The 27,585-nt window shown below is 46.4% G+C and overlaps 1 protein-coding gene across 1 annotated transcript in view; it reads left to right on the top strand.

Annotated features, from left to right (window-relative positions):
* The window catches only part of GFRA2 (GDNF family receptor alpha 2), a 54,794-nt gene that overhangs the window by 11,406 nt on the left and 15,803 nt on the right, over positions 1-27,585 (top strand). The window contains exons 6-7 of the mRNA XM_063310884.1: positions 8,409-8,757; positions 27,415-27,524. Coding sequence (XP_063166954.1) covers positions 8,409-8,757; positions 27,415-27,524 — 459 coding nt within the window. The remainder of the gene's footprint in view (positions 1-8,408; positions 8,758-27,414; positions 27,525-27,585) is intronic.

Raw genomic sequence — 27,585 nt, 5'->3', positions numbered from 1 at the left:
TCTCCCCCCATCGCATCAGCCCGTCCCACCTGGTCGTGCAGAGAGGGCATGCTACGGACCCCGTCTGCAAGAGAATTCCATCTGGCGGGGTCCAGGAGGCGGGCCTTCTCTGCAGCAGCTCCCGCCCTTTGGAACTCCCTTCCCCCGGAAGTGAGGTTGGCCTCCTCTCTTCTGGACTTCAGGAAATGATTGAAGACCTGGTTTTGTCACTGTGCTTGGAGTGGGGAGAGGAAGAGCCACTCTTGGGGTTGGTTGGCTCCATAATCCTGCCGAGGCCAGTCTTGTTCCCCTTTGGGTGGAATTAGATCTGCCATTACTTGGATCTCATTACCTTTTATATTTATTGATTGATATTGATATTTACGGAGGAATGATATTGTTTATGATTTTAATGAATTTTAAACTGTTTTATCGTGAACCGCCCAGAGTCCCCCGTATGAGGGAGATGGGCAGTGATAAAAATATGATTGATTGATAGATAGATAGATAGATAAATAAATAAAATAATTTCAAAATCTTATTTCAAATCCATCTGGCCCCTTAGTCCATTTATAACTTTCCAAAATCAACGTTCTAATCACCCTTTTGCTGTTTATTCCAAAATAAGATTTTTTTAAGCCCTTAAACTTGCACGAAACGTCTTTCGCTGAGGATTGAAGGAGAATCACCCAGTGTGATGAAACTTGCCTTTCTTGTAATGGTTCTTAATATCCAAAAAAAAGTTAAGCCATTTCCAGAAGTGATTAAGAAAGGAAGTGAGCGAACCCAGTGTCCTTTTGAAGGCTCCGAACTGTGGTTTGGGCAAAGCTGACTTCCCCTTGGCTCCCAGAGCTCTAAAACCCACCAGGGGCCACCGTTTTACAGTCTCCTCACGGGGAGCATCTGTACGGAGCACATATGGGCGATCCCAGGTCCTCCCCTTTATCCAGAGAGGAATTTCAAGGTGCCGATCCATTTGCTGGCTCTTTGATCCGCTATTGTCATCAGCTCTGCCGAAAGCGAAGCCATCTTCAGTCCACCATTTCAAAGATACCTTATTTCTGGTAACCCTTAATAGACTTTTGCTGACCCCAGGACTGAAATGACAATGCTTTATGGATTTGTTTATAGATGGGATATGGGAAGAAGAGATCATTGGTTGTAATTTAGGAGGAGATGAAAGTTACTAAAGTTGTTGATACTTGTGATGAAGGTGGAAAGTCACTTCTTTATATATTTCTTTTCTTTTTCTTTACCATATCCTTCTTTTCCTTTTTTTCTTTCTATTCTTTACATCTTTCCTTTTTTTCCCCTTTGCATCTTTTACTCTTTCTCTTTTTCTCTTTTTCTTTTAGTTTGTCTTAGTTTTTACTGCTGTAATTATAATCTTTAATAAAATACCTGAAAAAAAAGATTAAACAATGCCATCTGTCTGGACCCCAGAAGCATGCCTTCTCTGTAGCAGCACCTGCCCTCTGGACTGAGCTTCCCCCGAAATTCAAACGGCTCCCACCTTACTTGTATTTTGAGGGGACCTAAAGACCTGGCTCTTCCCTCAGGCCCTTGGCAAGGACGACTGACACCCCTTTCTTCCGTTTTGTTCCCCTCTAGGTTTCTTTTCTTTGCCATCTTTGTCCTTTTGTCTTGTGCTGCTTTGTATTTTTTGTTTGTTTTTTGTTCTTAAATGTTTTTAACAACTGTAAACTTCCTGGAGTTGCTGGGAGTTGGGCAGCATATACATTTAATCAATAATAATAATAATAATAATAATAATAATAATAATAATAATAATAAATTATTTCTGGAAACACCTCTGGTGCACCAAGGTGGGCAGCCGTTGGCAGTTCATGCAGCATCACCTGGAGTTTCCCCAACACTGGAGATAGGTATCCCTGATAATTATCTGGCCCTCTGTGAGGGAGTTTGCTAAAATTGAAAGGAAAGCAACCTCACCTGAAATATGGTGGCAGCACATTTTGCAAAAACAAAGGTAGAGCATTAATAACCTTCCTTTCGGAAAGCTAGTGTATGCCACTCCCTTGCTGGCTCTACCTGCAGGCGAGTCTGGCTAATCAACCTGGGTAGTTTTACCGCCTTGTGTGAACCAGGCGCACTCCGCAGAACAACCCAGGCTCGGGCAAGAAGCCCCAGTGGCAGCAGTCTGGGTTGGCTGGCTGGCCAAACCAGGAGTGCGTGGACTGAGTGGCCCAGGCTGGTCCTCTGCTTCCTCACATGGACTCTTGGCTACCAGATGGAGTGCTTTTGGGCACCCCTCCGTTGGAGGAGGGTGGAGCAAGGAAGGGGTCCTGGGATCATGCAGTGGGCAGAAGGAAGGAGAAGGCGGGCACCAGAGGCCTTGGGCCTCCTGTTCCCACCTGAGTGAAGGCAGCCAGGCTTCCTGGGGATCTGACCTCCCTCTCAGTATCTTTCCTAACTTGACCCCAAAGTTGCTGGGGTGGGAAGCTGATCTAGCTGGCTGGCCGTCAGCTCCCCCAGCTTTGCCTCGGCCTCCGGGGCCTGCAGATCTGGGCCTTGCTTATTCAGTCCTCCTGTGACTCTGCCTTTAGTGTCTCTCCTTACTAATGCAGGCTCACTGCTGGAGATGCCGCCGTTGTGCTGCGCTGCCTGCTGCCCGGGCAGGGAGTGGCGCTGGGCTCTGCCGGCCTTCCCCAAATGGCAGCTCAGGCTGAAGGGGGCCTGTGGGCCCCTCCTTTCCTCCAAAGCCAGGCAGTCGGGTTGTGGGAAGACGAGTTGTGAGGAGCCCCCCCCCCCCCGAAGGTTCCTCAGGACAGTCTTGGCATGCCGTGTGCCTCTGCTCCGTTGCCCCCTCAGGTGGCCCTGGAGGGCAGAGGGTGGTGGTGCAGCTGCCAAAGGGCAGGGCTCAGTCTCGGGTAGAAGGAGTGGCGTCTCTGAAGCCTCCATGGCCCTTCACCCCCTGCACCCTGAGGAAAATGGCATCCTGAAGTGGAGGCAGCTTGTTTGCCACGTGTGGGCACTGTGGTTCGGCTCCAACTGATCCTGAGGCAAGTGGAGAAAAACGCCTCCCAAACCTGAATGTATTGGGGAGGCGGGCTGGTTCTGGGCAGGCTCAGCCCTGGCGTAGATTGCCCACTGCCACAGTGTGCTGCAGTTGGGGCATGGGCTTGTGGTCTGCACATGGAAAGCTTTTGGCCGGCAAATGTCTGTTAATTGCATTTAAACCTTTTATTTTGGAAAGCCTTTAAAAACTGCTGGTTGCAATCCTGGTAGTACTTTTGTATCTTTGGGTCCTGCTTTTATTTTTCAATAGCTCTTTCTTTTTCTTTCTTTCTTTCTTTCTTTCTTTCTTTCTTTCTTTCTTTCTTTCTTTCTTTCATTTATCCATCCCCTTAGTGTTATTTTTTTGTTTTGTTTTTAACATTTTATCCTTTTAAAGGTATGTTATGGAATTCTTGGCTCAACAGTGGGAGATAAATATTTTTAACTGGAAATAAATAGCACCATTATTTTCTGATTCTACAACTATGGGGACAGCAAGCCAAGCGTTGATGGTGCTTCAGGCTGGAAGTGCTGCTGTTTGAGAACATCCTCTCTCTCAAGAGCTCCGTGGGGATGGATGGTGGCCTGGGGGCAGCCGAGTCCTCTGGTGGTAATTCTGTTGACAGGAAATCTGGCTTGATGTTAGAAGACAGATCTGCAGAACTGTTTTCCAAGAAATGCTAGGCTTAGCTTCTAGTTGACAATAGACTTCTTTTTCCACTTTGAATTAAACCACCATCCATAAGCTATTTAGCTGGTGGAACATAGGAACTGTGCCACATTTGGCACTGAGAAGCATTTAGCTGTTGCATTCTGGGACTTAACAAGAACATGTTTTCAGGAAGTGGGGGGAGGGTTGAGAATGTGGGGGTGTCCCTGTGGGAGGAAAGAATGCTAAATGCTAACGAGTGTCACTTTTCCAGCTGCATCGGGATGTGATGAGATTACCCCAGGTTGGATCCAAGGGAGATGTGAAAAGCATGTTGTTTACGTCTCAGAAACTTCCAACCTCCTCCAGCAGCTGTCAGACCTGCTCAGTCTGACTCCAGAGCAGGTTAGAGATGCTGCTTGTTTTTCTCAAATATTTGGAAGAGGAACTAAGAGGCCCTTTGGGGGCATAGCTGACCTGTGGGCTGCAGGAAAGGTGAAGGAAAGCATGCGCTGATCTCGACCCCAGTGAGGGAGGTGGGAAAGAAAGGAGCAGCACATTCTTGGCATGGGGTCAGGATCACTCATACGCTAAGGGTCTAAGGACAGAGGTGGGGACTGTGGCCAGAGGGGAAGAGGGATGTTGCATGCCAGAGTGTTTTTCTTGGGGATCCTGAGGATGGTGGGTCTCTTGGTCTTTTTCCTTGAGTCTTTCTACATTTGCTGATCTGACAGGCTCCTTCTCCTTGGGAGAGGTTGGGATCGCGCAAGATCACAAGCAGCTCTATAGAGAAATCTGTGGTAGACATTCAGGCCCCGGAGAAAGGAGGGTGAAAGAGAGCTAGAAAATGATCTGCATGCTCCAAACATTAACAAAGAGCACTGCAGAAAAGTCAAGGAATGCCTAATAGTAGAATCCCAGGGTCGGAAGGAGCCATTGAGGCCAGCAACGTTTTGGTGCAGGAATCCAAGTTAGGTCATCCTCAACAGGTGGTCGCCCTGCCTCGGCACCGACCTGTCCAGTGAAGGGAAGACCACGGTCTCTTGGCAAGACTGTGCCCCTGCTCTTACTCCTGGGGAGTTTTTTGTCCCTCAGTTGGAACCCGCCTCCCTGCTGTTGTTCCAGGCCCTACACAAGCACGGGCAGGTTTGAGCTTCTGTGTGACGTCTTTGTGGGTATTTGAAGAGTGCGATCGTCCCCCATTCCCCACAGCCAAACATTTCCAATTCCTTTGCTCTCTCCTCACAAGACTTCATTTCTGGCCATCCTTGCCCTTTGGTTAGATTCAGTTACATCCTTCTTGAAATGTTTTGCTTAGAAGTGAATACAGTACTCAGTGGGGCCTGAATAATGCAGAAAAAAGTGGAATATCTCATGCTTCCTATGATTTGGAAACTATATTTCTGTTGGTGGAGAGCAAGATAGCATTTTTAGTAACACGGCCTCACTGCTGGCCCACAATTAATTTGTGATCTGTGGTCTTTTTCACAAGTATTATGACCAAGCCCAGGATCCCCCATTGTGTTCCTCAGTTTTGTTTCCTAAAGTGAAGAACGTTGCACTTTTCTTAACACATGGCTAGTACATTACACAGTCTGCTGTACTTCATCCTGTTGTATTCAGCCCTCTTCTCTGACATTTCCAAATAATTCTGGACCTGACTTCTGTCTTCGGAGTCCCAGCAGGTTTTCTTTCAGCTGCAGGTCTGACAAGCTCTTCTGCAACCCCTCCATCCAAGCTGCGAAGACTGTCAGGCCCCGGACTAAACCCTGCAGTGCCCAGCTTGGGAGGCCACTTCAGTTTAATGAGGAGGAGGAGGAAGCACTTCAGAAAACAACAACTTAAGACTAGGGCCCACTTCCCGTGCGCTGGCACGGTCTCTGCTTCCGTGGTGCGGCTCCCTTCAGCTGCTTGGAAAGTAGCCCCCGGTCTTCTCTTTCCATGGCCAGAGGTCCCCAGGGCCTTCAGGCAGTTGGGCCACTCTGGTTCTAGTCTTTGGGTCCTTCTCGGGTCCTTCTCGGGTCCTTTGCAGGTTTTCTGAGTCTTGGAGGTGCCTCAAAATGATTTCAGCATTTGAGGCGTGACCAAACCAACGTTGAACAGGGCGGGCTAGTTGTAGTCAAGATTTGGAAACTAAACTTCATTTTGAAATCAGTCTAAAATGCCTTTTCCAGCTAAGTTTATTAACTCTTATTCAATACAACTTCAAGATCTCTTTCTTTTTAAAAGATATTTTTATTATTAGAACAATGTAATGCAAAGGAAAAAAAAGGTCTACATTGGATAGTAACAATTAAATAACACAAAAAGAAACAACCAAAAATTACAGGGAATTTTTCTAGTAACGCATTTTCCCCTTTCCTTCTGTTTATTTCCCCAGCCACTGACTAGTTTAGATGTATATGCTTTACGTTAAACATTAAAGATTATTGCTAGTATCTATTTGAATCCTTTCATCTATTATTTTTAATTACTCATAACTTTCTAAGCGAATATTTGTAGCTCAGGGTTGAACTTGGTGCTCTCTGAGCCTGGTTCTTTTCTTGCAGACGTTTCGTTGCCAGGCTAGGCAACGTCTTCAGTGCGAGGAGGGAGGGGGCCCTGCTCTCAGTCTATACACCGTGGCTCGCCCTGCTTGCGTTGCTGGGGGTGTTGCTCTCTCCCTGGGAGTTCCTTGACTGGGCTGCTGTTTGCTGCTGGGTTGATGGCCTGAGTTAACCGTTCCTTGGTTAGGGTGTATTGTGCTGTCTGATGGTTCATCTGGTGTTAATCCTGGTGTTGTCATAACTTTCTTCCTAAAAACCATATTCCAAATAAATTCACCCCATCATGTAATCTGTAGTATATATGGGAGCCATTCTTGCTTAAATTTGGTTAGACAGTATATATTACTGATATATACTATATTATATATATTACTGATATATACTGTCAACTTTGCCACTGTTGCATGTTCTCCAATTTTGGTCCCTCAGTCTGATATTTTCAGCAAAGTTCCTCTTTTCCAATGTTGTGCCAAATTTGTTCTCACAGCTCTCAGTATATATCTTAGTAAACTGTAATATTTTTCATTTATGTTTTCTGGAATTATAACTAATAGAATATTTGTTTCAGTACAAATTTTATTTTTAGGATTTTCTGAATATTTTGATGTATTTCTTTCCAATTCTTTTGAGGTTTTTTGCATAACTACCACATAAGATAAAATGTTCCTTCTTTGTTATGGCATTTCCAACATTTATTGTTATATGATTTGGTAATTCTTGACAGAGTTATACTCCATCTGTAAAACATTTTATACCAATTTTCCCTTAAATTATAACTTGTAGTAAATTTTATTGATTTTTTTCCATAGCTATTCCCATTGTTCTACTGTGATGATTTCTTGAAGTTTTGCATCTACTTTATCATACAGTTTTTAATTTGTTCTACTCCTGTGTCATATTTCAATAACAGTATGTTCGTGTGTGTGTGTGTGTGTGTGTAAGATCTTTTTTTTATTTTTTCCCCATAATTTATTGTCATTGTTCTGAAATATGTTTTTATCTATCAGATAAAGTCCCAAGTTGTTCACTAGAATTTTCTGTTATCTCACAACCAGACTCTTTCTTCAAAAAGTTCTTCTCCTGGGGCTAAATATCTCTGTTATCTTTGTTTCCTCCCCATTGAGTTTGTATCTAGAGAATTCACCAAAATCTCTGATTGTTTTCCTCAGCTCTCTTAGAGCACTCTGTGGTTGCATAATGGTTAGCACTACATTGCCTGCATAGCACTTCAACTTGAATTCCTCACCATGAGGTTTAATCCCAAATATTTGTTGTTTCTCCAAATCTTGTCCGCTAAGATTGGTAAAGCAGTTGCAAATAAGATCTCTTTCTGTCGTGCTGGTACCTGCCACTCTATCCCTGTGCACTTCATTTCTTTTTCCTGAAGGTGACATTTTGCACTGTTCCTCTAACACTTCAGCTTAACCCTTCTGCTGCTGAGGTTGGTGGCTGCAGTTCTCTTAGCCTGTGGTAGCATTTCTGATATTTGCCAGAGGTAAAACTTTGCTACGGTTTTGCTTCTTATTTTGCCATTTGGCACTCAGTAAGGAACGCTTTTTACAAATGTTAGTATGTGCAAATGTGCAAGAAAGTCCTTCTAGGTATAATCTTTGCATATAGGCCTTCCAGAGCCAGCCTGTCTCAAGTAGGTCATAAGGTTTTGTGGGCCATCAAAGAGAGGAGGGCAGGCTCCCTCTAGCTGCTTTCCTCCCCATACCCGGAGGCACCCAATGGAGGGAGATGGAGCAGGGTCCCTTGGCCCAGAGCAGAGGAGGAGCTCCTGGGAAGCGTGGACAAGTTGGAGCAGCACCTGCTGCTCTGGGGCCAGCAGAAGCTCCCTGATGAGTTTTGAGCCTCAAGCAAAAGCAGCTCATTGACCACTGACCCTGTGCTGAATAACAGGCCAAAGACCAATTCCTGCACAGACACCCCCCCCCCCTGCAAAACCCTGGCATGTCAGAGGTATAGATGCCACTGTTGTCTGCTGCTGCTGCCCATGTTTGTGTCCAGGTGGCCTGAATGAAGCAGGAGATGCTTCCTGACCGCCATTGGCAGGACACAAAGGCTTTCCTCCCTGGGACCCCCTTGTTTTAGATGTGAACTGTCGGAGAGCCCACATCCAGCTGCTGCCTTGCCCCTGCCCTTTGAGCCTTAGGCCCCATCCTCCCCAGCCCCATCCTCGGCCCTCGGTGATGCCTCTCGCTTCCCTCGGGCAGGGACAGACCCGGTAGCCAGCTCCAGGAGCAACCACTGCCTTGACGCAGCCAAAGCCTGCAACCTGAACGACCACTGCAAGAGGCTCCGCTCTGCCTACATCTCCACCTGCAACAGAGATGTCTCTGCCGCCGAGCACTGCAGCCGGCGAAGGTGCCACAAAGCCCTGCGCCATTTTTTTGACCAGGTGCCCAGCGAGTACACCTACCGGCTGCTCTTCTGCTCCTGCAAGGACCAGGCCTGTGCTGAGCGCCGCCGGCAGACAATCGTGCCCGACTGCTCCTACGAGGAGAAGGAGAAGCCCAATTGCCTGGCCCTGCGGAGCCGGTGCCGGGTGGAGCCGCTCTGCCGGTAAGGCCACTGGGTCCCATCACGGGGGGGCATGCTGGGCTGCGGGTGGGGCTGGATCCTTGGGGGAAGTTTGCAGGTGGGGAGGTGCCTCTGTGGCTCCAAAGGTTGCTTTGGCAGGTGGGGCTCTTTATTGCAAGGGAGCCTCCACCGTGGCCGCCTCCCCCGAGTTGAGAAATGGTGCTCTCCCCCAACCTCGGGAGAGGTTTCTCTGGCGGGGGCCACAGGAGATTTCCTGGTTTCTAAGGTGCCACAGCAGAACCCCGGTTGGTTCTCCAGGATAGATTTGGGGGCCTTATTTCCATTGCCGTGGGTTATCCCGTTGGTTCACAGGGCTCAGGGTCTGTCTTTGCGGATGGGGCTAGACCTCGATAGGAGTAAAGTTCAGGTGAAAGTTTGGCTGGGGAGACAAAATCCTTTGTGCCAGGCCAGCGACAGCAGCAGCTCTTTTCGGTCCCCCCTCCTTCTGAATGTGTCTGGCACTTGGGTGTGTCTGGCTGGCTGGAGCCAGCAGGGCAGTTAGCCTCGTGCCGAAGACAACAGGGCCAGGGCCACATAACCCTTCCAGAGCTGGAGAGTCCACACCCAAGTCAGCTGCCTGAGGAGCGGTCCCTGGATGGCCTAATGTGTGGAACGAAGGGAAAGAACCCGGCCAATTGAAATAGGAAGGGCAGTTCAGTTAATGTAGGCCAAACTGGTTGCAGTGACCCTGGGAAATGAGACCCTTGGTCGTCACAGCCCCTTGGCTTGCTTAAGGTCCTTTGGGGCCCACAGCAGTCAATAGTCACCCAAGTCAAGGCGATGGTGGGCTGCAGCTGCCCTGAGGAACCAGAAGGAACGCCCACCTGTGGGGCTTTCAAGGCACACCTTGCCCTGAGGAGGCCTCCCTCCACTGGGGTGGAAGGGTTAATGGAAACCTGGGGAAGGGGAGCTGTTTCAGGGTCCAAACATAGACTTTGTGAAGCATATGATAAGCAGAATCCTTTGCACGTTCGAAGCTGAGGGCTAATAATCTCCAGCTGGATATATTAAGGTCCAGTACCTACAGGAATAAATAAATAAATAAAATGAATGAGGAGAGCAGAGTCACAAAAGTGATGGTTAATAAACTGGTAAAGGCAGCATATGATGGCTTCTGCAATTAGCCAGAAATGTAAGGGTTACTGAGAGGTTCCACCCACATTGCCCAAATCTAGGGAAGAATATTGCAGGTGTGTGTGTGTCTGTGTGTGTGAGAGAGAGACTGACGGTTGAGGTAAACTCTTCTCGAATCCTGTCAGTTCTTATAATAAATGTGAGTGCGTGATTGAGCCCATTTAGTGTTGTTGAAGAATAATTACTGCATTATGGACATAAGGACCAATAAACTTTATTTAAAAATAAACAATAATAAAGTTTATTCTGGACAAGACAGGATTGGGTAGTTTGCCAGTTCAAGGATGTTTGGACAGCCCTGTACTTTCCCACAAAACAGGGATTTATCCATCTTCCATAATGATGTGTGATTTGATAAGCTTGATAAGGTTACTTCAGCCTAAGGGTAGAGAGAAAGCTTATAAGATTTGTAAATCACACATCATTGTGGAAGATGGATAAAACTGGAGAAAAATAAAATGTAAAAAACATTAAAATGTAAAAAGATAGGTTAAAAAAGGAGGCTGAATATAAATAGACAGATGCAAAGTTCTCTACTTAGGGAACAGAAATCAAGTGACCAGAGCAGAGCATGAGATATACCATGCTTTCTAATAGCACATATAAAAGGGATCTTGAAATAGCAGCTTAATGCCAACTAGTCAAATTGCAGTCAACAGTATGACATGGCTGCAAAATAAGCAAATGTAATTTTAGGTTGCATTTTAGAAGTATAGTTTCCAAACTGCATTAAGTAGTAGTTCCATTTTATTCAGACCACAGCTCAAACACTGTGCCATTTCTGGGCACCACACTGAAGCAGGATCAGGCCAGTTTGGCATCCAGAGTTACAGAACACTGTAAGAGAACACAGTCAGGAGATTCTGGAGGATCACCAACATGCCAGTGATGGCCATCCTAGCAGCTGCCTCTGATTCAGGAGGTTGAATAGAGCCATCAAACTCATGGCTGCTGATGACCCAGTCCTCCCCAAACTTGTCCAGTCCTCTTTTAGGAATGCCTAACTTGATTACTATGATGTGGCACATCTAATGGCAGTAAATATCACCGTTTAACTTTGCCTTGTGTCAAGAGGCCCTTCCTTTTATCATCCTGAATCTTCACATTTTCCTTACCATGTGTGATTCTACCACTTTATCCATCTTCACTCCAAGCTATAAAGCCCCATATGCCCAGTCTTACGTCACAGGAAGCTGCTTGATTGCTCCACGGATTGCATTACCTTGTTTGCATCTTGTTGAGTTTTCCTTATCGGCTTTATGATCAGAGCCCAATACTTCAGTCTGCTTCAGGTAAGAGGCACATGTCCTGCCTGGGGAACGGGGTAGTCCAGAATAGGGCCAACATTTGGTCTGCTGTTTGTACAAGAGGAGCAACTCCATTTTAGGAATTCCCACATTTGCTCAAGTCCTTTCTATGGCTCTCTGTCCTCCACTAGCAGTTGCCTCTGGGGACAAGGAGGTGCCTTGGTGAGGACCTGGAAGTGGTCAGTCCCACCGCAGGATGGCAGCTCCTGGCTTGCTGAGCCAGAGAGAAGAACCAGGAGAACTTGCTGGTGAGGGGAGAGTGCCCAGGGACGCCACCAGTTTTTAGGCTGGGTCCTTCACGACGAGGCTTGATGAGGCTGGAGTGGCAGATCTTGCTTAAATCTGAAAGCAGCTGCTCATAGACCTGGAAAACCCACGCTGGCTAATTCCGGGGTGTGGGGCTTCCTCATGTTAGCAGCATTGCTGCAAGGCATACCCTGAGCATGAAGTAGTTCGGGTGTGTTGTTTAGTGCTTGTCATACGATTTAGAGGCAAGTGGGAAAGTCCCTTCCTGAAATTTAAGGCTCAGGTTCAAAGGAAGGCAACTGTGGAGTAGAGGTTCCACCTTAGTTTTGCAAGACACTTACCTCCTTGGGTCTCAGACAGACTTCTGCAGAAGAGAGGGCCAGGTCCTCCTTTAGCTGCTACTCTCTCTCTCTCTCTCTTTTTTTTGTAAGAACTTTATTAGATTTCAAAGTATAGTTAAAATACAAAATAGAACCCCAATCTCTTCACTCAATCATAGTCTTCAGTTAAGCAGGGCCACTATCAGGAGCTAGGAAGCACACCAGTCCTCTGGAACAGCCCCCTCCCCGAGAGCCATCTGGTTCCCACCCACCTTCTGCAAAGAGCCAGGCTGGGGCTGGGGGTCGGGGGTGGAGTCCAGTTCGGATTACTTGCTGGTTGCTAATTCCGGGGTTACCCATGCAGGGACCAGTAACACATTTACAGTCCTTGGGTGGTTTTAGCAGTAATTCATCATATTATCCCTTCAAAATGAGATACTGTATATCAATTGTCAGGATGTTCCAGTGTATCGTTAAAAAAAAAAGCTGCAATATTTCAACAGAGCTAAAGTTGCAAGTCACAACAATGCCAATAAGACAGGAGTTCTCAAAGTTCGTTGGTGAGCCCACGAACCAGCAATATTTCAAATAGGGTTGACCTTTCTCATCCCCTTGATATCACACATTCATAAATCTGCTCTAAAGAATGCAGTTGGACTGAAATGAAATTTTCTACATAGAGAATTTCCTTCAGATAGGATGATGTCGTCTGATAATGAAAGATTAGAAAGTTTTAACCCTCAATGTTCTACTCAGAGGCATAAAGAGAAATAGCTTGATATCTCTCTTATGAATGATGAAAGTATAAGCAGGTAGAGAACTCTTTTTCCTTATTTAATTCTCCCCCACTCCCACCCTGTTTTTGGATATTGCTGATACAGTACACAAATAATTAAAACAATATAATATGGTTTACTATCTGTCTTTCTATTCAGTTTTAGTCTGCTGCAATCAGTCAACTCTCAGCAGGTTGCACACAATAATTTGTAATCACAAAGTACTATCAAAATATAAGTACTAACAAGACTAAAAAAAAAGAAGTGAACAACTAGACGGTCATAGTAAGCCATCTCGGGCAATTCTGTTTTCAATAATTTCCTGAAACGTAATAAGGTAGAGCAGAATTTCACGGGGTGGGGGTGGGGAGTTTCAGAGTGTCATTACCCAGACAGTATCTTACAAAAAGTGGGAATTGCTAAGAGACTGTCCTGAGAATTTTGCCATGGTGGGTCATGGAGAAGCCCTGTTGCCCAGTTGAGTTAAACTCAGAGGCCACGCTTGCACTTAGTGGTGGGTTAGTATGATAGGGCTTTGTGCCCAAGGCCCTACTGAACTCCCTGGGCATACAGTATGTACACACAGAGGTTTGGGAGAAATGTTCATCCGTAAACCACAATTATGTACATCATAAAAGGAATCACTACCTTTTTCATTTTGTGCCAGGGTATTTGCAGAACAGTTATAGCAAGGATATAAGCCTGCATTTGCACCCACTTGGCCTGGAGAAGTGGGCTGGCTGCAAAGCCCGGGACACAGTCCTGGGAGGCTGCAGCTTTGCCTCTGCATGGAAAGCCTGGTCTGGTCTCCTGCCAGACATTCTCTTCCTTTTCCTTCCTGCTCTGCCAGTTTCTTCAGGCAGAGGTTTTGTAATGCATGCAGCAGCTTAACAGTTGGTTCTCACAAGCCAGACTGAATCTGCCGGACTGCATCCTCCTGCAAGACTGCTGAGGGAGGGAGGGGTATTCTCTGTGGGCTCCCCTCCCAAGAAAGGGACTGACAATCTAAGGCAGGAGAGAAGGGGAGGGGAGCTCAGGCCATATCCATGCAACCGCCTTTCCATGCTGCTTTCCTGCCTTGGAGCTAGAAGAAACTTGTGCTGCCCCCACAGTGTTCCCTTGCGGAACATCTGAAGGGGCCCATGCTGCACTGCTGCTTTCAAGCATGAAACTCCAAGGGCTGCAATAGATGTTTCTCTTGGCTGAAGTTCCAGCCCAGCCCAACATTATCCACCATGTGAAAAGCCTCCTCCGGTTGGCACACACAAAACAGGTTACTCTGTGTATGGCAGTTTTCTTACTCTTTCCCATGATTGGATGTTGTTTGGGGGGGGGGTTGTTGTTGTTTTCTTTGGGTTGGCTGTTTGACCTTTTGGGTTAGAAAATTTTGTATCTCTTGGCTGTCATCCAGTGGGCATTCAGATTTGTGCATTGGAGAGGCAGCCTTTGGATAAGTTACTCTGAATACCTGGAGTGTAAGAAGGGGTTTTGCTGTGGTGTGGTTGCTCTGACATACCCTGGGAACAGACGATGAAGAAAAGAAGTGAAGGGCTTCCCCAGGGTTGACAGCCACTAGGAAGAGAATTCCCCACTGCAAGCTACTGTACAGGTACAACCACTGAGCCCTTCCCATTGCACTTTCAATTACATGCTGCATATCTCTCCCTCCTTCATGCACCGCAGATCATCCAGATGGAATATTTTGAGCCAGGGTAGGTGGGAAAACACCACTTCCAGAAGCTACTTTTCAGCCGCCTCACCTATGGGCCGTTAATGAGATACGGGCTCTGGCATGAAGATGTGTCCTGTGGAATTGATTAGTGGGGCGTCTTTGTGCAGGATGTGTGGAGGTGGCCCTACAGAGGGAACCGGAATAAGCTAAGAAATAATTGCTTGGGTGCAGAATTCCAGACAGTGAAAAGAGAGCTGCCATGTGAAAGAGGCTGGAGATATAATGGGGCTGAGTGGGGAGATGAAGATTATAGACAGGAGGCTAAGAAGCTTCAGAAGTTCATTAAACAGATGGAAGTTCATGCCTGGCGAATGAAGCTCAGATGGAGACTGCTGGCACTCGGACCAAAGCTGCAGCCCAGGCCGAATGGGACAGACGCCACCCCCGGCACGGCTGAAAGTGCGTGGCGGGAAAACCCGTAAAGACTAAGTAACTCCTTGTAGGGTGGACGGCCTTGCCAGCCCATAGCTAAAACCAGAATAAGTTTGTGTGTCATGCTGTCCAGAGACAGGGCCCGGGAGAGGCCTGTCCCCCTCCCCAGGTTGGGTTCAGGCTTGGAGTTAGAATTCCTTTTCCAACGGCTAAAAAGAGAAGAGGCTGCGCTGGGGGGCTCCCTTTGTGCTGGCTGGGGGGACTCCAGGAGGGCCACTTCCTGTTTGGAGGTTTCTGGCATGGGGGGCGAGTGGCTTCCCTGGGGGTACAGCTGACTGGGTCAGGATAAGGCAGTCTTGTTGTGGTTCATATTCCTTTTTTTGTTATAGTAAATTTTATTAGGTTTCAAGAGAAGAATAAAAACTACAAAAAAACGAAAAACTACAAAGAAAGAAAAAAACTAAAAAAGGTTGGAAACACAAGAGAATTTTTTTTCAAATTTACAAAAAGATGTGGCTTCCGACTTTTAATAGCAAGGATATACAAAAATTTCCATCTCTTACTCTATATTTAACCAAAACACCACATTATTTCTATAAGTCATTCCACTTTAACACAAAATAAAAATCACTAAGTACAGTTATTCCTCCCCCTTATATTAAAATAAAGAAAAAAAGTTCATATAAACCTCCTAAACATCTTTCTCCCCTCCAAAAGATAAAACATATTTAATTATTCCCTTCCTACTATACATTTCTGTCTTCTATTAGAATCAAATTAAAAAGCACGTAAATTGTCTGCTATTACACTTAATAGTAGAACAATTTTAATCCCAATCTTAATAACCCCCCAAAACAAAGAATTCAAAACAGTAATTCCATATCTTTAAAAGGGAATAACATCAATCAAATCCTTAAAGCAAACCAGATGAACATACTTCAACCCTTATCCCACTTCAGAATAAAGCAGTTACATATCCCCACAATGTGCACAGAGCTTTCCTCTTGAAAGAATCAAACAGCCCAGCTGCCCCCTTCAAAGATTCCAGGTTCTTTTCATGGCATTCTACCAGGAGATTGATTTTACTTATGGCTTGCAGATCACCTAGATTTCTCCAACTCCATTATTCAATCTTCATCCAGCATCTCAATAAAAATCCCAATCTCACTCTTAAAAAAGACCTTTCTATCACTCTTAAATTCCTCAATTTCATTTACTGCAACCCCAACCAGATGACACATTTTAGACCGCATATTTTCCACAATGTCCTGAATGTCTTGTATAAAAAGTTTGATAAAAGCCAGAAGAAATCTGTTTAAAATCCTGGTGAAGGTCAGAAAGAATCTGTTTGAAATCCTCCATGTCTCACACAGTAGATTATGGCGCCCCCAGGAGCTTAACCAGCGAAAGTGAAGATATCGAAGAGTTCCAAAGTGTGTTTACAGAAAGTGAGAGTCAGATAGCAGACAGTTCTCAAGGGAAAGTGAGAACAGAAAGCTGAAGGTTCAAATCAGCTGATTCAATGTGTAGGAAAATGCAAATATATTCAAATTTAATACAAAAATAACAACAGGAAAATTGTTTACTTTCAATCTTTGGCATTTCCTTTGGAAGGAAAACAAAATCCAAAACTTAAAAGAATGTTTTTTTAAAAAAAAGTAATCCCAAAAATAATGTTAAGCACCAAGAGAACCAGCTTCTCCTTGCTGTAGAAAGCCTCTCTTGGGATACATATACTTTAAAAAAAATACAAATTGGTGATTTAGAAATGGGGTGGCTGGTCTTAGTGTCTCTTTAAGGCTACAGCATGGCTTGGAAAGTGATGAAGTCCCCGCGTCCCAGCTGGCTTTTAACTGGTTGAGTGCGAAATGCTGTTTGTGATCTTCTGGCTGCAAGCAGCCATCCAGAGGACAGATGGGATGATTCCAGGTATTTTCCTTGATCCAGAGAACATTTCTGGGCTTCAGGAAAACCTACCTGAACCTGAAGAAAATTACCATGTTGTCAGCTCCGCCTGCTGAATCATCCGTTCAGTCCGCCATTCAGCCGTTCAGTCCGCCATTCAGCCGTTCAGTCCGCCATTCCCACCGGAAGCCCCTTGTGGTTCGTATTCTGACAAGCAGGGCTAGGCAAAGCAGAGTTAAAGCAATGGTGTTCCCCGTAGTAACCTATGGCTGCGAGAGCTGGACCATAAGGAAGGCTGAGAGAAGGAAGATCGATGCTTTCGAACTGTGGTGTTGGAGGAAAATTCTGAGAGTGCCTTGGACTGCAAGAAGATCAAACCAGTCCATCCTCCAGGAAATAAAGCCAGACTGCTCACTGGAGGGAATGATATTAAAGGCAAAACTGAAATACTTTGGCCACATAATGAGAAGACAGGACACCCTGGAGAAGATGCTGATGCTAGGGAGAGTGGAGGGCAAAAGGAAGAGGGGCCGACCAAGGGCAAGGTGGATGGATGATATTCTAGAGGTGACGGACTCATCCCTGGGGGAGCTGGGGGTGTTGACAACCGACAGGAAGCTCTGGCGTGGGCTGGTCCATGAAGTCATGAAGAGTCGGAAGCGACTAAATGAATAAACAACAAACAACAACAGCTCCGCCTGCTGAATCAGCAGGCACAGCCGTTCAGTCCGCCATTCCCACCGGAAGCCCCTTGTGGTTCGTATTCTGACAAGCAGGGCTAGGCAAAGCAGAGGGAAGTAGAAGAAGGGGAAGGAAATGGATTTGGTGGGTGGGCAGGATGGAGTTGACCTTGGGGATGTCCTTGTGGAGCTGTGGAATTGCAGGAGAGATCAGCAGGGCAACCCTTTGTCCCTGTAGTCCCAGGGTCAAGCCTAACCTGATGCCATGGCAGTGAGCTATCTGGACAAGGAGGGAGCTCATTTGGAGCCTGGCTGGCTGCAGATGTGGTACCCCCAGGTTCAGCTCCAGGAAGTGTTGTTTGACAGGCAGAGAAGCTGGTTTATTACGGACACCAGAGAAGTCCTAAAGAGCATAGACGAGAAAGCTTCAAGCCATGTGTAAAGCTGTCCTGAGGTTCCAACCAGACTTTTTTTTTCCCACTATCCCAACAAGCCGAGAGTGGGTCATTTCTTGGGGTGTGTGGGTGTGTGACCCTGTGCGGTTCCTTTGACAAACCTACCTCTTGGCCCTTGACCTTGCCCCTTCTAGCCCTCACAAGCGGCTGACCCGTCTGTTCTGTTGGGGTGAGGAAGACACTGGACTTCAGTGGGGATTTTGCATAGAGGTAGGGACAGGTCTCTGTTCAAACTGGTCCCTCTTGGGTCTGCACTTGGTCACAACAAAAGCCATCGTCTTGTGGGCAGAACATGGCTTGGCCTTGAGTGCCCTGCCTGAGGATGGAAAAGCGCCCAGTCCTCCTCGAACTAGTGGCAGGAGACAATAGCGAACAGGACCATGCTGCGCCCCTCTATCTTTTCCTTACTCAGCTGCTACTTTGAATGGTTTTCTGTATCTTGCCTGCAGCTGCTGGGTGTCTGACAAAAGCTTTGCGCTGTGGCTTGATTGCAATGAACAGATTTTAGCTCCCAGAATATAAAAGCTTTTACAAAAACTCTGCTAAGGGGAGAATGAAGGAAGAGGCTGAAAAGAGCTGATTTCAGCAGCTGCGTTTTCCAACTTGCATCAGCAAATCCAGACACAGCTAATCTGGTCACAACATGCTTCCTTGGAGCCCCTTCGGAAGCCTTTCCCACGTTCTGCGTTTCTTCTCTCTCCAGGGATGGAAGGAGGCCGTTTTCCTTCACTTTCGTCCTCCTTACATGCAGAAGGGTCCTGAGAAGGAAACTGCCTTGATATACGAGAGGGTTTCCATGTGGGTTTCTGACTCAGCCCCGGGCTCACCTCCTGGACTCTGTGGGCAAGGGGCGCTTTCAAAGGGATGGCAGCAGTTTAGCCTCTGCACAGCCCAGAGGGACTGGGACCAACACAGGCCCAAAGCTGCTCACAGCTCAGCTGGATCGGAAGCAAAACAGGGAAGGGATCACACTCCTAATGAGTGCTGTGGATTGGCAGCAAGGGAAGGGTGCAGAGGAACTACTTGTTCTGTGGAAGAGCCCCCCCATCCCCCCATCCCTGGCCCTCTCTGGCTGAGCCTGCCAAGTTCCGGAGTTAGGGCTGGGTAGGGAGCTTGGCTTGTGGCGCCCTCTGAATGTGGAGATGGGGGCCTAGGTGCTAATCCCTACACCGGGTGTGGTGTTAGGGAGTCAAGCTGGAATCCTGCATGGATCCTGCATCCATCTGGCAATGCACAGGTGTCATCCAGGGTGCCTTCTTGACCCTGCTTGGGATTTCCTGGGGGTTCAGCCCAAATCAGCTTCACTTGGCCAGCCAATGGGGCTTATATGAAGTGCCCCTGTGGATAGATTTATACTGATTTCTCTCAGTAGATGTGTACGCTTTGGCAGCTCTCAGAGATGCAGAGAATAGGAAAAAGCAAAGTTAGAGTCCCGGCAACCAGAGGAAGGCATGGCTGCAGCCATCGTAGCGAATGCTCAACGCTCAAGAAGCCCAGTGGAAGAGGCTCATCTGAGCTTCTTTCCGGAAAGGTAGTGGGGGGGGGTGCGTCCTGACTGGGGTGTAGGGTTGCTCCTGAAAAGGTCTGCTTCTGAGTCCTTGTCCCCTCCCTCCACATACCCAGGTGGGATTCAAAGCATCCTTTCCTCTTCAGCCACCTTGCTTAAGGCAAACTGCAATGCTGGTCAATTTTTGCTGAATTGTTAAATAGAGAACCTCCTAAGTATTGACTAACATAACAGTAAGTTTGCCCTGACTCGGGGTTTGCATATGTAATGACAGTCCACTGTTCAGCTTCCTTTGTAGCTCAGTGGGATAGAAGATTGCTTTGGTTAAATTCTGATGATGTCTGCTTTGACCTCTCCTCCTCCAGTAGTCATCCTGGGGGTAGGGGTGGGCTGGTGGTTGGCCTTCATGAGCATCTAACCAGGTGGGTCCAAAGCCCCAAAGACCAAACCTCCCTTGGGCTCTGCTCCCCTGGCAGCCCCACTGAAAAATATGGGGGCCCAAGGAGGTTGGGCTTCATCAACTTCAGGGAGGAGACCCTCACCCTTCAGTTGGTGAATGGTGGCCTTTGACCATTTCCCTGGTAAGTGCTAGCTGACTTCTTGCTTACCCTGGGATGAGGCTGCTCCACAGTTTGGAAGGGGGACCTCTAAGGCTGCATCCAAGCAGGATGTTCTGCCTGGTGGACAGCTGGCGAGGTGGCTCCAGGGGTTCCTGAGCAAGACCCAGAGGGCCTTCTGGCCAGTCCTGAGCACCCCTGTCTCTAGATGGGCTGACGACTGCTACAGATTCTCAAGACTCGGGGCAGGGATGGGGGCCCCCCAGTTCACTTCTCCAGACAAGGCGGCTCCTGGTTCTGGAGTCTAAGACAAATGGCAACTAATTTGCCTTAAACTCTTTTTTTGCCATAAGGGCTTTGGACAAAATCCAGTGAGCTTTGGACAGGAGAGCAGTGCCCATCATGATGGCCTCCTTTGCTTTCAGAAGGAGCTCTGTAGAAGGGTGGTGAGGTATGTTGTGTGTTGCATAGGAACGGCTGGCCTGGAAATGGCTTCCATCATTCCTTGCCAGGTTGTCATTGGCTCTCAGCCAGGGATCTCTAGTGGGCCTTTGGGCATGGATTCCCAGCCATCCCTCCACCAGGATTCTCTCCAATCATTTCTGAGGGTCCTGGAAGCTTCATTCAATCAATGAGTCCAATTATATTCCTCCATAAAAAGAAGAAAGTTCAGTTCATGCCTCTGGCAGGTTTTGCAGCCACTTTCATTGGCTGCAATTTTGAATACTTTTTTTCATTTTGCTGTGGGGAGATGTTCCAAATGAAGCTACAGAAAGGCTGAAGGGGGGGAGGGGTTCCAGGATGAGGTTCCCACTGAGTCTCCAGAGTTAGTCATGTCAATCACTAGGAATAACCTTTTGGGCAGGGGTGGCAAATCAGCTTCTAGTGATGTTTCACCCTTCATTCCCTCTCTATTTTCCAGCCTGGAAAGAATAATTGTCTCCAAAGCCCCACTGCCACCCATAACCTGCTTTCATCCTTGCACTGGGGGCTAAGAGGTAGGGCTGATCGTTTGGGCCAGTTGTTCTCCTTCAGTCCAGCCTATCTTGCAGGGTTGCTGATACAGAAATAAAAATGAAGGGAGATCCTCATGGAAGCCATCTTCAGCTCCTGGAGGAAGGGTGGTGGAATAGAAATCTAACAATAAGTAAATTTGGAAAAGTAGAGAAGCTTGCATGTCTTCATGATTCATAATCCAGGCAGAATAGCTCTGGTCATTTCCCTGAAGGAGCAGTTGGAGGCCAGACAGCCAAACCCTGAACTCAGAAATGAAATGGCTGCTTCCTGGGCCTGCACAGGCGTCTCAGGGGACCAAGAGTGAGGGCTACATTTCAAGAAAATCAAGAGTCCTAGAACCTAAGGACTGGAAGGGGCCTTGTAGACCATCTAGTCCAACCACCTGCCCAGTGCAGGAATCCATAACTAGGGCATCCCTGATAGATGGCCATGCAGCCTCACCTGGATGATTCACGTCCAGTGAAGGAGAACCCACTACCTCCCTAGCCTGTAGAAGAGACAACTAAGGGGAGATACAATAGCAATCTTCAGATATCTGAAAAAAATGTCACCAGAACAGGGATGGATTTATTCTCAGTTGCTTACATAGGGCAGGACCAGAATCAAGGGATTAAAAGAAGAAGGTCCAGACTAGATGTCTGGAGACACTTCTTGACTATATGAGCTGTCAGCTATCAAAACATGCTGCTTCTTGAGATGATTAAATCTCCTTTCTTGGATGTGTTTCAATGGAAGATAGATGGTCATCTGACAGAAATGCTGTAATGGAACCTGCCCTAAACAAGGCTTGGACTAGATGACCTCCAAAGTACCTTCCAACTCCTTGAGTCTGACCTGCAGTCTTCTCCAGGCTAAACATACTCAACCCCTCCAACTATTCCTGGTGAATTTTACCTTCCAGCCCCTTTATTTTTTAAACAATTTGCAAATTATTAATGCCTAGAACGTGCTTGGAATAATACTTAATCCTCTCTAGATTCTCCAGTGTGTCCTGCAGCTTATTTTCCCAGATCTCCATGATGACCCTTCTGAGCAAGGGTGGCTTCTCCTTCCTTGACTGCAACAGCTAATTGATTCTTCCTGCACTTTCTGCTTAGATTCCCCAACCCAGGCAATGTTGCATCCCCTTCTTAGCCAGATAGGGGACTCTTTTCCCCTTTCCTCTTGTCCTCTGATTTTAATCCCATGTTCCAGAGGTCTTGCCAGGTCCCCTTTAATGCCTTGACTCCCCTGTGCTCTGCCCCTGCACCTCTGAACAAGGGTCCTGTCTGAGGACCCCCCCTCAGGGAGTGATATGCCTGACAGCTGAAACCTCACCCCATAACTTTGAATTTCTGGTGCCTAGTGGAAGAGCAACATGTGGCTTGGATAGGACGAAAAGATGACCAGCTGGCTTGTGAAAAGAGTAACAGGAGGATGTGGCAGGCCCAGGGCAGGGCCCATGAGCTGGTCATTTCAGAGCTGCTGCTGGCCTGGCAAGGTCCTTGCTACCCATGGGACTACCCACGTCACTGATCTGGAGACTGGGAAGCAGGGACTGTCCATATTCAGCTACCTGCCTGTCAGAGAAATTAAACTGATAGACTAGATGTCCTGCTTTGGATTATATAATTTGTAACAGAGGATTCCACATTCCATCTGGAATCTTGTTGATTTGTTCCATACGTTTTTTAGTTTGTGATGGCCTGTGGTTTTAAGCAAATACTTACTTACAATTTAATCCATCTTCCTGTAGGAAACTTGGCAAAATAACCTGTTTTGGAATTCAGGCCTGAGGACAAACAAATCATTCTGCATAGTATTTATCTAAAGTCAGGAGTTGATACTTTTTTGTGAAAATTTAAAGCTATATAAAAATGTGCATGCACCAATGCTTATGTACAGCTTATGTAAATGTGCTTATGTACAGCTGAAAATTTAAGAATTGCTAGAAGTTAAATTCCACAACAATCAAGCTAATAAATGTTCCATCCAAACTGGCCCAAACCAACACAGATTCTTAAGCTCTTTGGCATCTCTTCCCTCGATACTTGCAGGCCAGTCCCCTTGGCATTCCCACCTGTTGCACGTCACACATTTCCTCTTACGTGCTGCTCTTTCTTAGTGAAAACTCCATGCTCATTCCTCTTCCCCTCAACTGGCACTAAGGGGGTAATCCTCCAGTGCCAGAGGTAAGATCTAGCCCATATGGCTGGTCATTATATCCATACTCCCTATGAATTTGCTGAATGCCACTCGAAATCCACCCAGGTGGGTAGCCTCTGCGGTGGCAAATTCCATAGTTTAAAAAGCTTTGTATAGAAAAGTCTTTTGTTTGCTCTGTCTGAATTCCTCCCATTCAGCCACTGAAAGAGTTCACAGGGTTCTTGCATTCTGAAAATGCTTCTATTCTGCCTGAACTGGGCATAATTTTATTCCTCTCCCCATCTCCTGCTCTGCCTTTCTTCCTTGATAAAAAGACCAAACACTGTGGCCTTTTTAGAGTTAAGGGTATATAAAGTCTAAGGCACAGCAGTTCCACAAGGCAGGCAGCTCAACTGGATGGCCACATATTGAGAGGCCCGAGTGAATGGAGTTCAGCTTTGTTGCCCCCCCACCCAGAATTCCATTTATATGATGAGCACAGTTGGTGAAAACTAGACTGAGCCTTTCTCAGAACACCCGAGGTTGCTTGGAAGGTGGCTTGTTGTTTCTGATAATTGCTGATCAGACCCCAAAAATCAGGATTCTGGTCACACCTTTTCTGCCAAATAAATTGTATTAAAAGGCATAAGGTTTCATGAGCTGCAGCTTATTTCAGGAGAGGCATAGAGTGCCTAGGCTGATGACATTGGGGTTAGGTGAATGAAGAAGGGAGGGGAAGAAGGGTTGGTGATGCAGATGCAGGTATCAGATGAGACAGATTACCAGCACCTTATTAATTAACAGTCGTAGTGAGTTAAACACCCAGTGTCTTTGTAGAGATCTTCTGGAATTACCTGAAATCTTTTGATGAACGGTATGTGAGTTCAGCAATTGCTTGCTTGATGGCGCTTTTCCAAAACAGTCACTTTAAGGTCTGCTGTGGAGTGTCCAGGGAGGCTGAAATGCTCTGATACTAGTTTGTCCCTTTCTTGAACTCTGGGTGGTGGACAGTTTGAAAACATACATTGAACCAGTAAAATAATAAAATATGGCTATAGCTAGAGGGGGACACCACTGCAACACCAGACCTAATCCAGTTCAGATGGGCACTCATCCTGACTTAACCCAGCATTGCGGAAAGAGCTTATTTAAAAGATAACAGAACTAGGGCTGTTTGAACCTCGGGGATACCATTCCAGAGGGCAGGTCCTGAAACCAAGAAGGCACACTTCCTGGGGGCCCATCAGATGGCATTACAGAACAGGCAGTAATCAGAGCGTGTCCATTCTGTTGGATCTTGTACAATGGGTGATTTTAGATGGAACAGCGATTTTAGATGAGGTAAAAACGAAAGAAGAACTAAAGAAATCATAGAAAAGAAAACTATTTCTCAACAAATTAAACTCTAACAATGACAATTGCCCATGTTAACAGTAAGAGAAATGGAAGTAAAAATGAACTATGCAAAACAAAATAATTTTGAATTTGCAAATAAGCCAGGGAAATGGTTGACACATAAATTGAGGAAAGAGAAAAAAATATTAAAATTACAAGATGCAAACACCATAATAGGTAATTCAAAGATGCAAAACCCCCCACATCAATATCATTCTAAATTATATAAAGGAGAAGAAGTTTCCCTGGTAAAAGTTGATGTTTAAATATTCAAGAAACAAAACTTACCAAAGGTTAAAGAAAAACAGAAACAATTAATGAATGGAAGTTTGTGAAGCCATAAAAAAGACAAAAATAGGGAAAGCACCTGGACCAGATGAAATTGTATTTTGCAGCCTGACACATAGTTTGGATGAAGGAGTGGGTGCTGGTGAGAAATAAGAGAATTTTAGAACTACAGGAGAAGGGCACAGCCTGGGGTTTGGATGGCCTATTTTTTATGGTACATTTTATTTATTTATTTATTTTAAATTTTATCCCACCTTTATTATTTTTTTACAAATAATTCAAGGTGGCGAACATACCTAATACTCCTTCCTCCTCCTATTTTCCCCACAACAACAACCCTGTGAGGTGGGTTGGGCTGAGAGAGGGGGACTGGCCCAAGGTCACCCAGCTGGCTTTCATGCCTCAGACGGGACTAGAACTCTCATACCACGCCTGATTGGCTGTTGGGCTGAGAGAGGGACTGACCCAAGGTCACCCAGCCGGCTTTCAGGCCTCAGGCGGGACTAGAACTCTCATACCACGCCTGATTGGCTGTTGGGCTGAGAGAGGGACTGACCCAAGGTCACCCAGCCGGCTTTCAGGCCTCAGGTGGGACTAGAACTCTCAGTCGCCTGGTTTCTAGCCCAGCACCTTAACTACTAGACCAGACTGGCTCACAATAATGGTAAGGCTGATGTATATTAAAAGTGCCATATTGAGAATATGGAATAGACACGACCCCTGATTGTGCCTGAAAACACCTTTATGGATCTCCGCACAAGAAGCATTTTATAGGACAGAAGCAGCAGGCAAAGGGAGATGGTTCATCTATCGAGGGTTGTTAGAACAAGAGCATGGAGAATATAAGAGGAGCTCAAGAGATCAGCTGACTGTGGAGGGATTTAGTTTTCAATAGTTTTGATATGCACAGTTAAGAGAAAGATTCAAGGTAGATAACAGGACATTTGGAACTGAACAGTACAAGACAATCTGAAATTGAACGATGTACCAATGGTGAACATGTAATTGTTAAAATGTATAAACTTTTGTTGAAATTTGAGATGGAGGAAGAACATGTCAAAGACTGTGTGATAAAATGGGCTAAGAACTTTGGACATGATATACTGATGGAGCAATGGGAAAATATGTGGCTGAAAGGACTGAAATATACATCATATTATAATTTAAAAGAGGACTTTTATAAAATGATGTACCATTGGTAGATGATGCTAGAAAAACATCTAGAATGTATAAAGGTACATCAATTTTATGTTGGAAAAGTGGAAAATAATGAAGCGTCATTTTAACATGCCTGGTAGACTTGTAAAAAAGCCAGAAAATATTAGGTTCAAATACATACAGTGATACAGAGAATTTTAAAGATTAATATTCAATTGAAACCAGAACTCTTTGTGTTGGGATTAATGGGTAGACAATTAGGAGAGAGTTATGGAAGATTATTTTATATATAGTAACTGCTGCATGATCGCAATTCAGGCACTTGGCAGCAGCATCATGCAGTCACATGATTGCGATTTGTGACCTTTTTTGCTGGTTTCTGGCAAAAAACTTCCATTGGGGAAGCTAGATTTGCTTAACGACCATTGTGATTCACTTAAAGACCTGTGATTTGTTTAACAGCCATTGTAAAAATGGTCGTAAAATTGGGTGTGGTCGCATGATGACTCACTTAATGACCACACTGCTTAACCAATTTTCTAGTCCCTATTGTGGTCGGTAAGTGAGGAATACCTGTATGCCACCCAGAGTCCTAATTTATGAGTTGGGCAGAAAAAGAGAAGAAAAAGAAAGAAAGAAAGAAAGAAAGAAAGAAAGAAAGAAAGAAAGAAAGAAAGAAAGAAAGAAAGAAAGAAAGAAAGAAAAAGAAAGAAAGAAAGAAAGAAAGAAAGAAAGAAAAAGTCTCAGAATGTGTGCAAGAGCTATTGAGCCCGTGGTCACAGTGGCAGATGACGTGTGGCTGGGCTGTTCCTGCCATGGCTGCCACTTCCTCTTCCAGGAGCAGTTCTGGACCCCAGAGCAACCTGAAGCTGCACGTTCCCAAAGCAGATGTACTTCCAGTGCCAGGTTAGAGTAGTCCTGTTGAGGGCACTCTCAGGATGGGTAGAGAGCTGAAACTGGGCAGCATGACGAATCTGCAAATGTTTCCATGGCACATGCGCTCCCTGCCCGCCCCTTCAGCCTCCCCCACGCTGACCAGCCAGGCTGCCAACTGCCTTGCCTTCCTGCAGGCTCCTGTGTGAAAGGCTGCCGCACACGCCCGCATCTCCGGGGCTGTCGTGGCAGGAGACGGGGCGGGGGGAGAGCCGTTCTCCCATCACCAGAGTCCATTTGAAGCAGCTTCCTGGGGTTCAGAGGGTTGCAGCCCTGATACTGTTTTCCATCCTTATTATGGGTTCTCATTAATACGGTAGCAGTCCCTCTTCTGGGGGAGATGGGCGGTGGCTAATCTGAGTAATAAATAAATAAAATAAACCCTGGAATTAATAGGCGGAATACAAATATTTTAACCAATGGGTAAAACCAGCTATCGCCATGGGCAGACCAAGGATGAACACAGTGGTGAGAGAAATCACGTTGCCTCAGAGACGAGGCCGCTCAGGCCAAGGGAGAGCAGCGAGCGCAACTCCTTTTCTAAAAACGCCCCAACGGTTTCAGGCGGTCCAGGTCCTTCCGTGACATGCGCCAGCCCCGGGTTGGGTGCCCACAGCCTCTGCCGCTCCCGCTCCCCACAGCACGTCGCTCTCCCTTTTGCTCGGAAGGCAGGGCTGTCGGCGCTGCCTTCGACATACTCCTAACAGCGGCTCACCTTGTCTTCTGTAAGCAGGTCAAGACTGGCAGATTTCCACACCAACTGCCAAGCCTCCCACCAGCTCCTCACCAGCTGCTCCAGGGACAACTACCAGGCATGCCTGGGCTCCTACACCGGCCTTATAGGTGAGTCTTGGAGACCAGGAGGGGGACAAGTAAGGACGCTGCCTTGCTACTGGGATGGGAC

Source organism: Candoia aspera, chromosome 9 (assembly GCF_035149785.1).
Source record: "Candoia aspera isolate rCanAsp1 chromosome 9, rCanAsp1.hap2, whole genome shotgun sequence".
NCBI classification, from domain to species: Eukaryota; Metazoa; Chordata; class Lepidosauria; order Squamata; family Boidae; genus Candoia; species Candoia aspera.
Note: the sequence above shows the minus strand (reverse complement) of the source record. Positions and strands in the feature narration are given on the sequence as shown.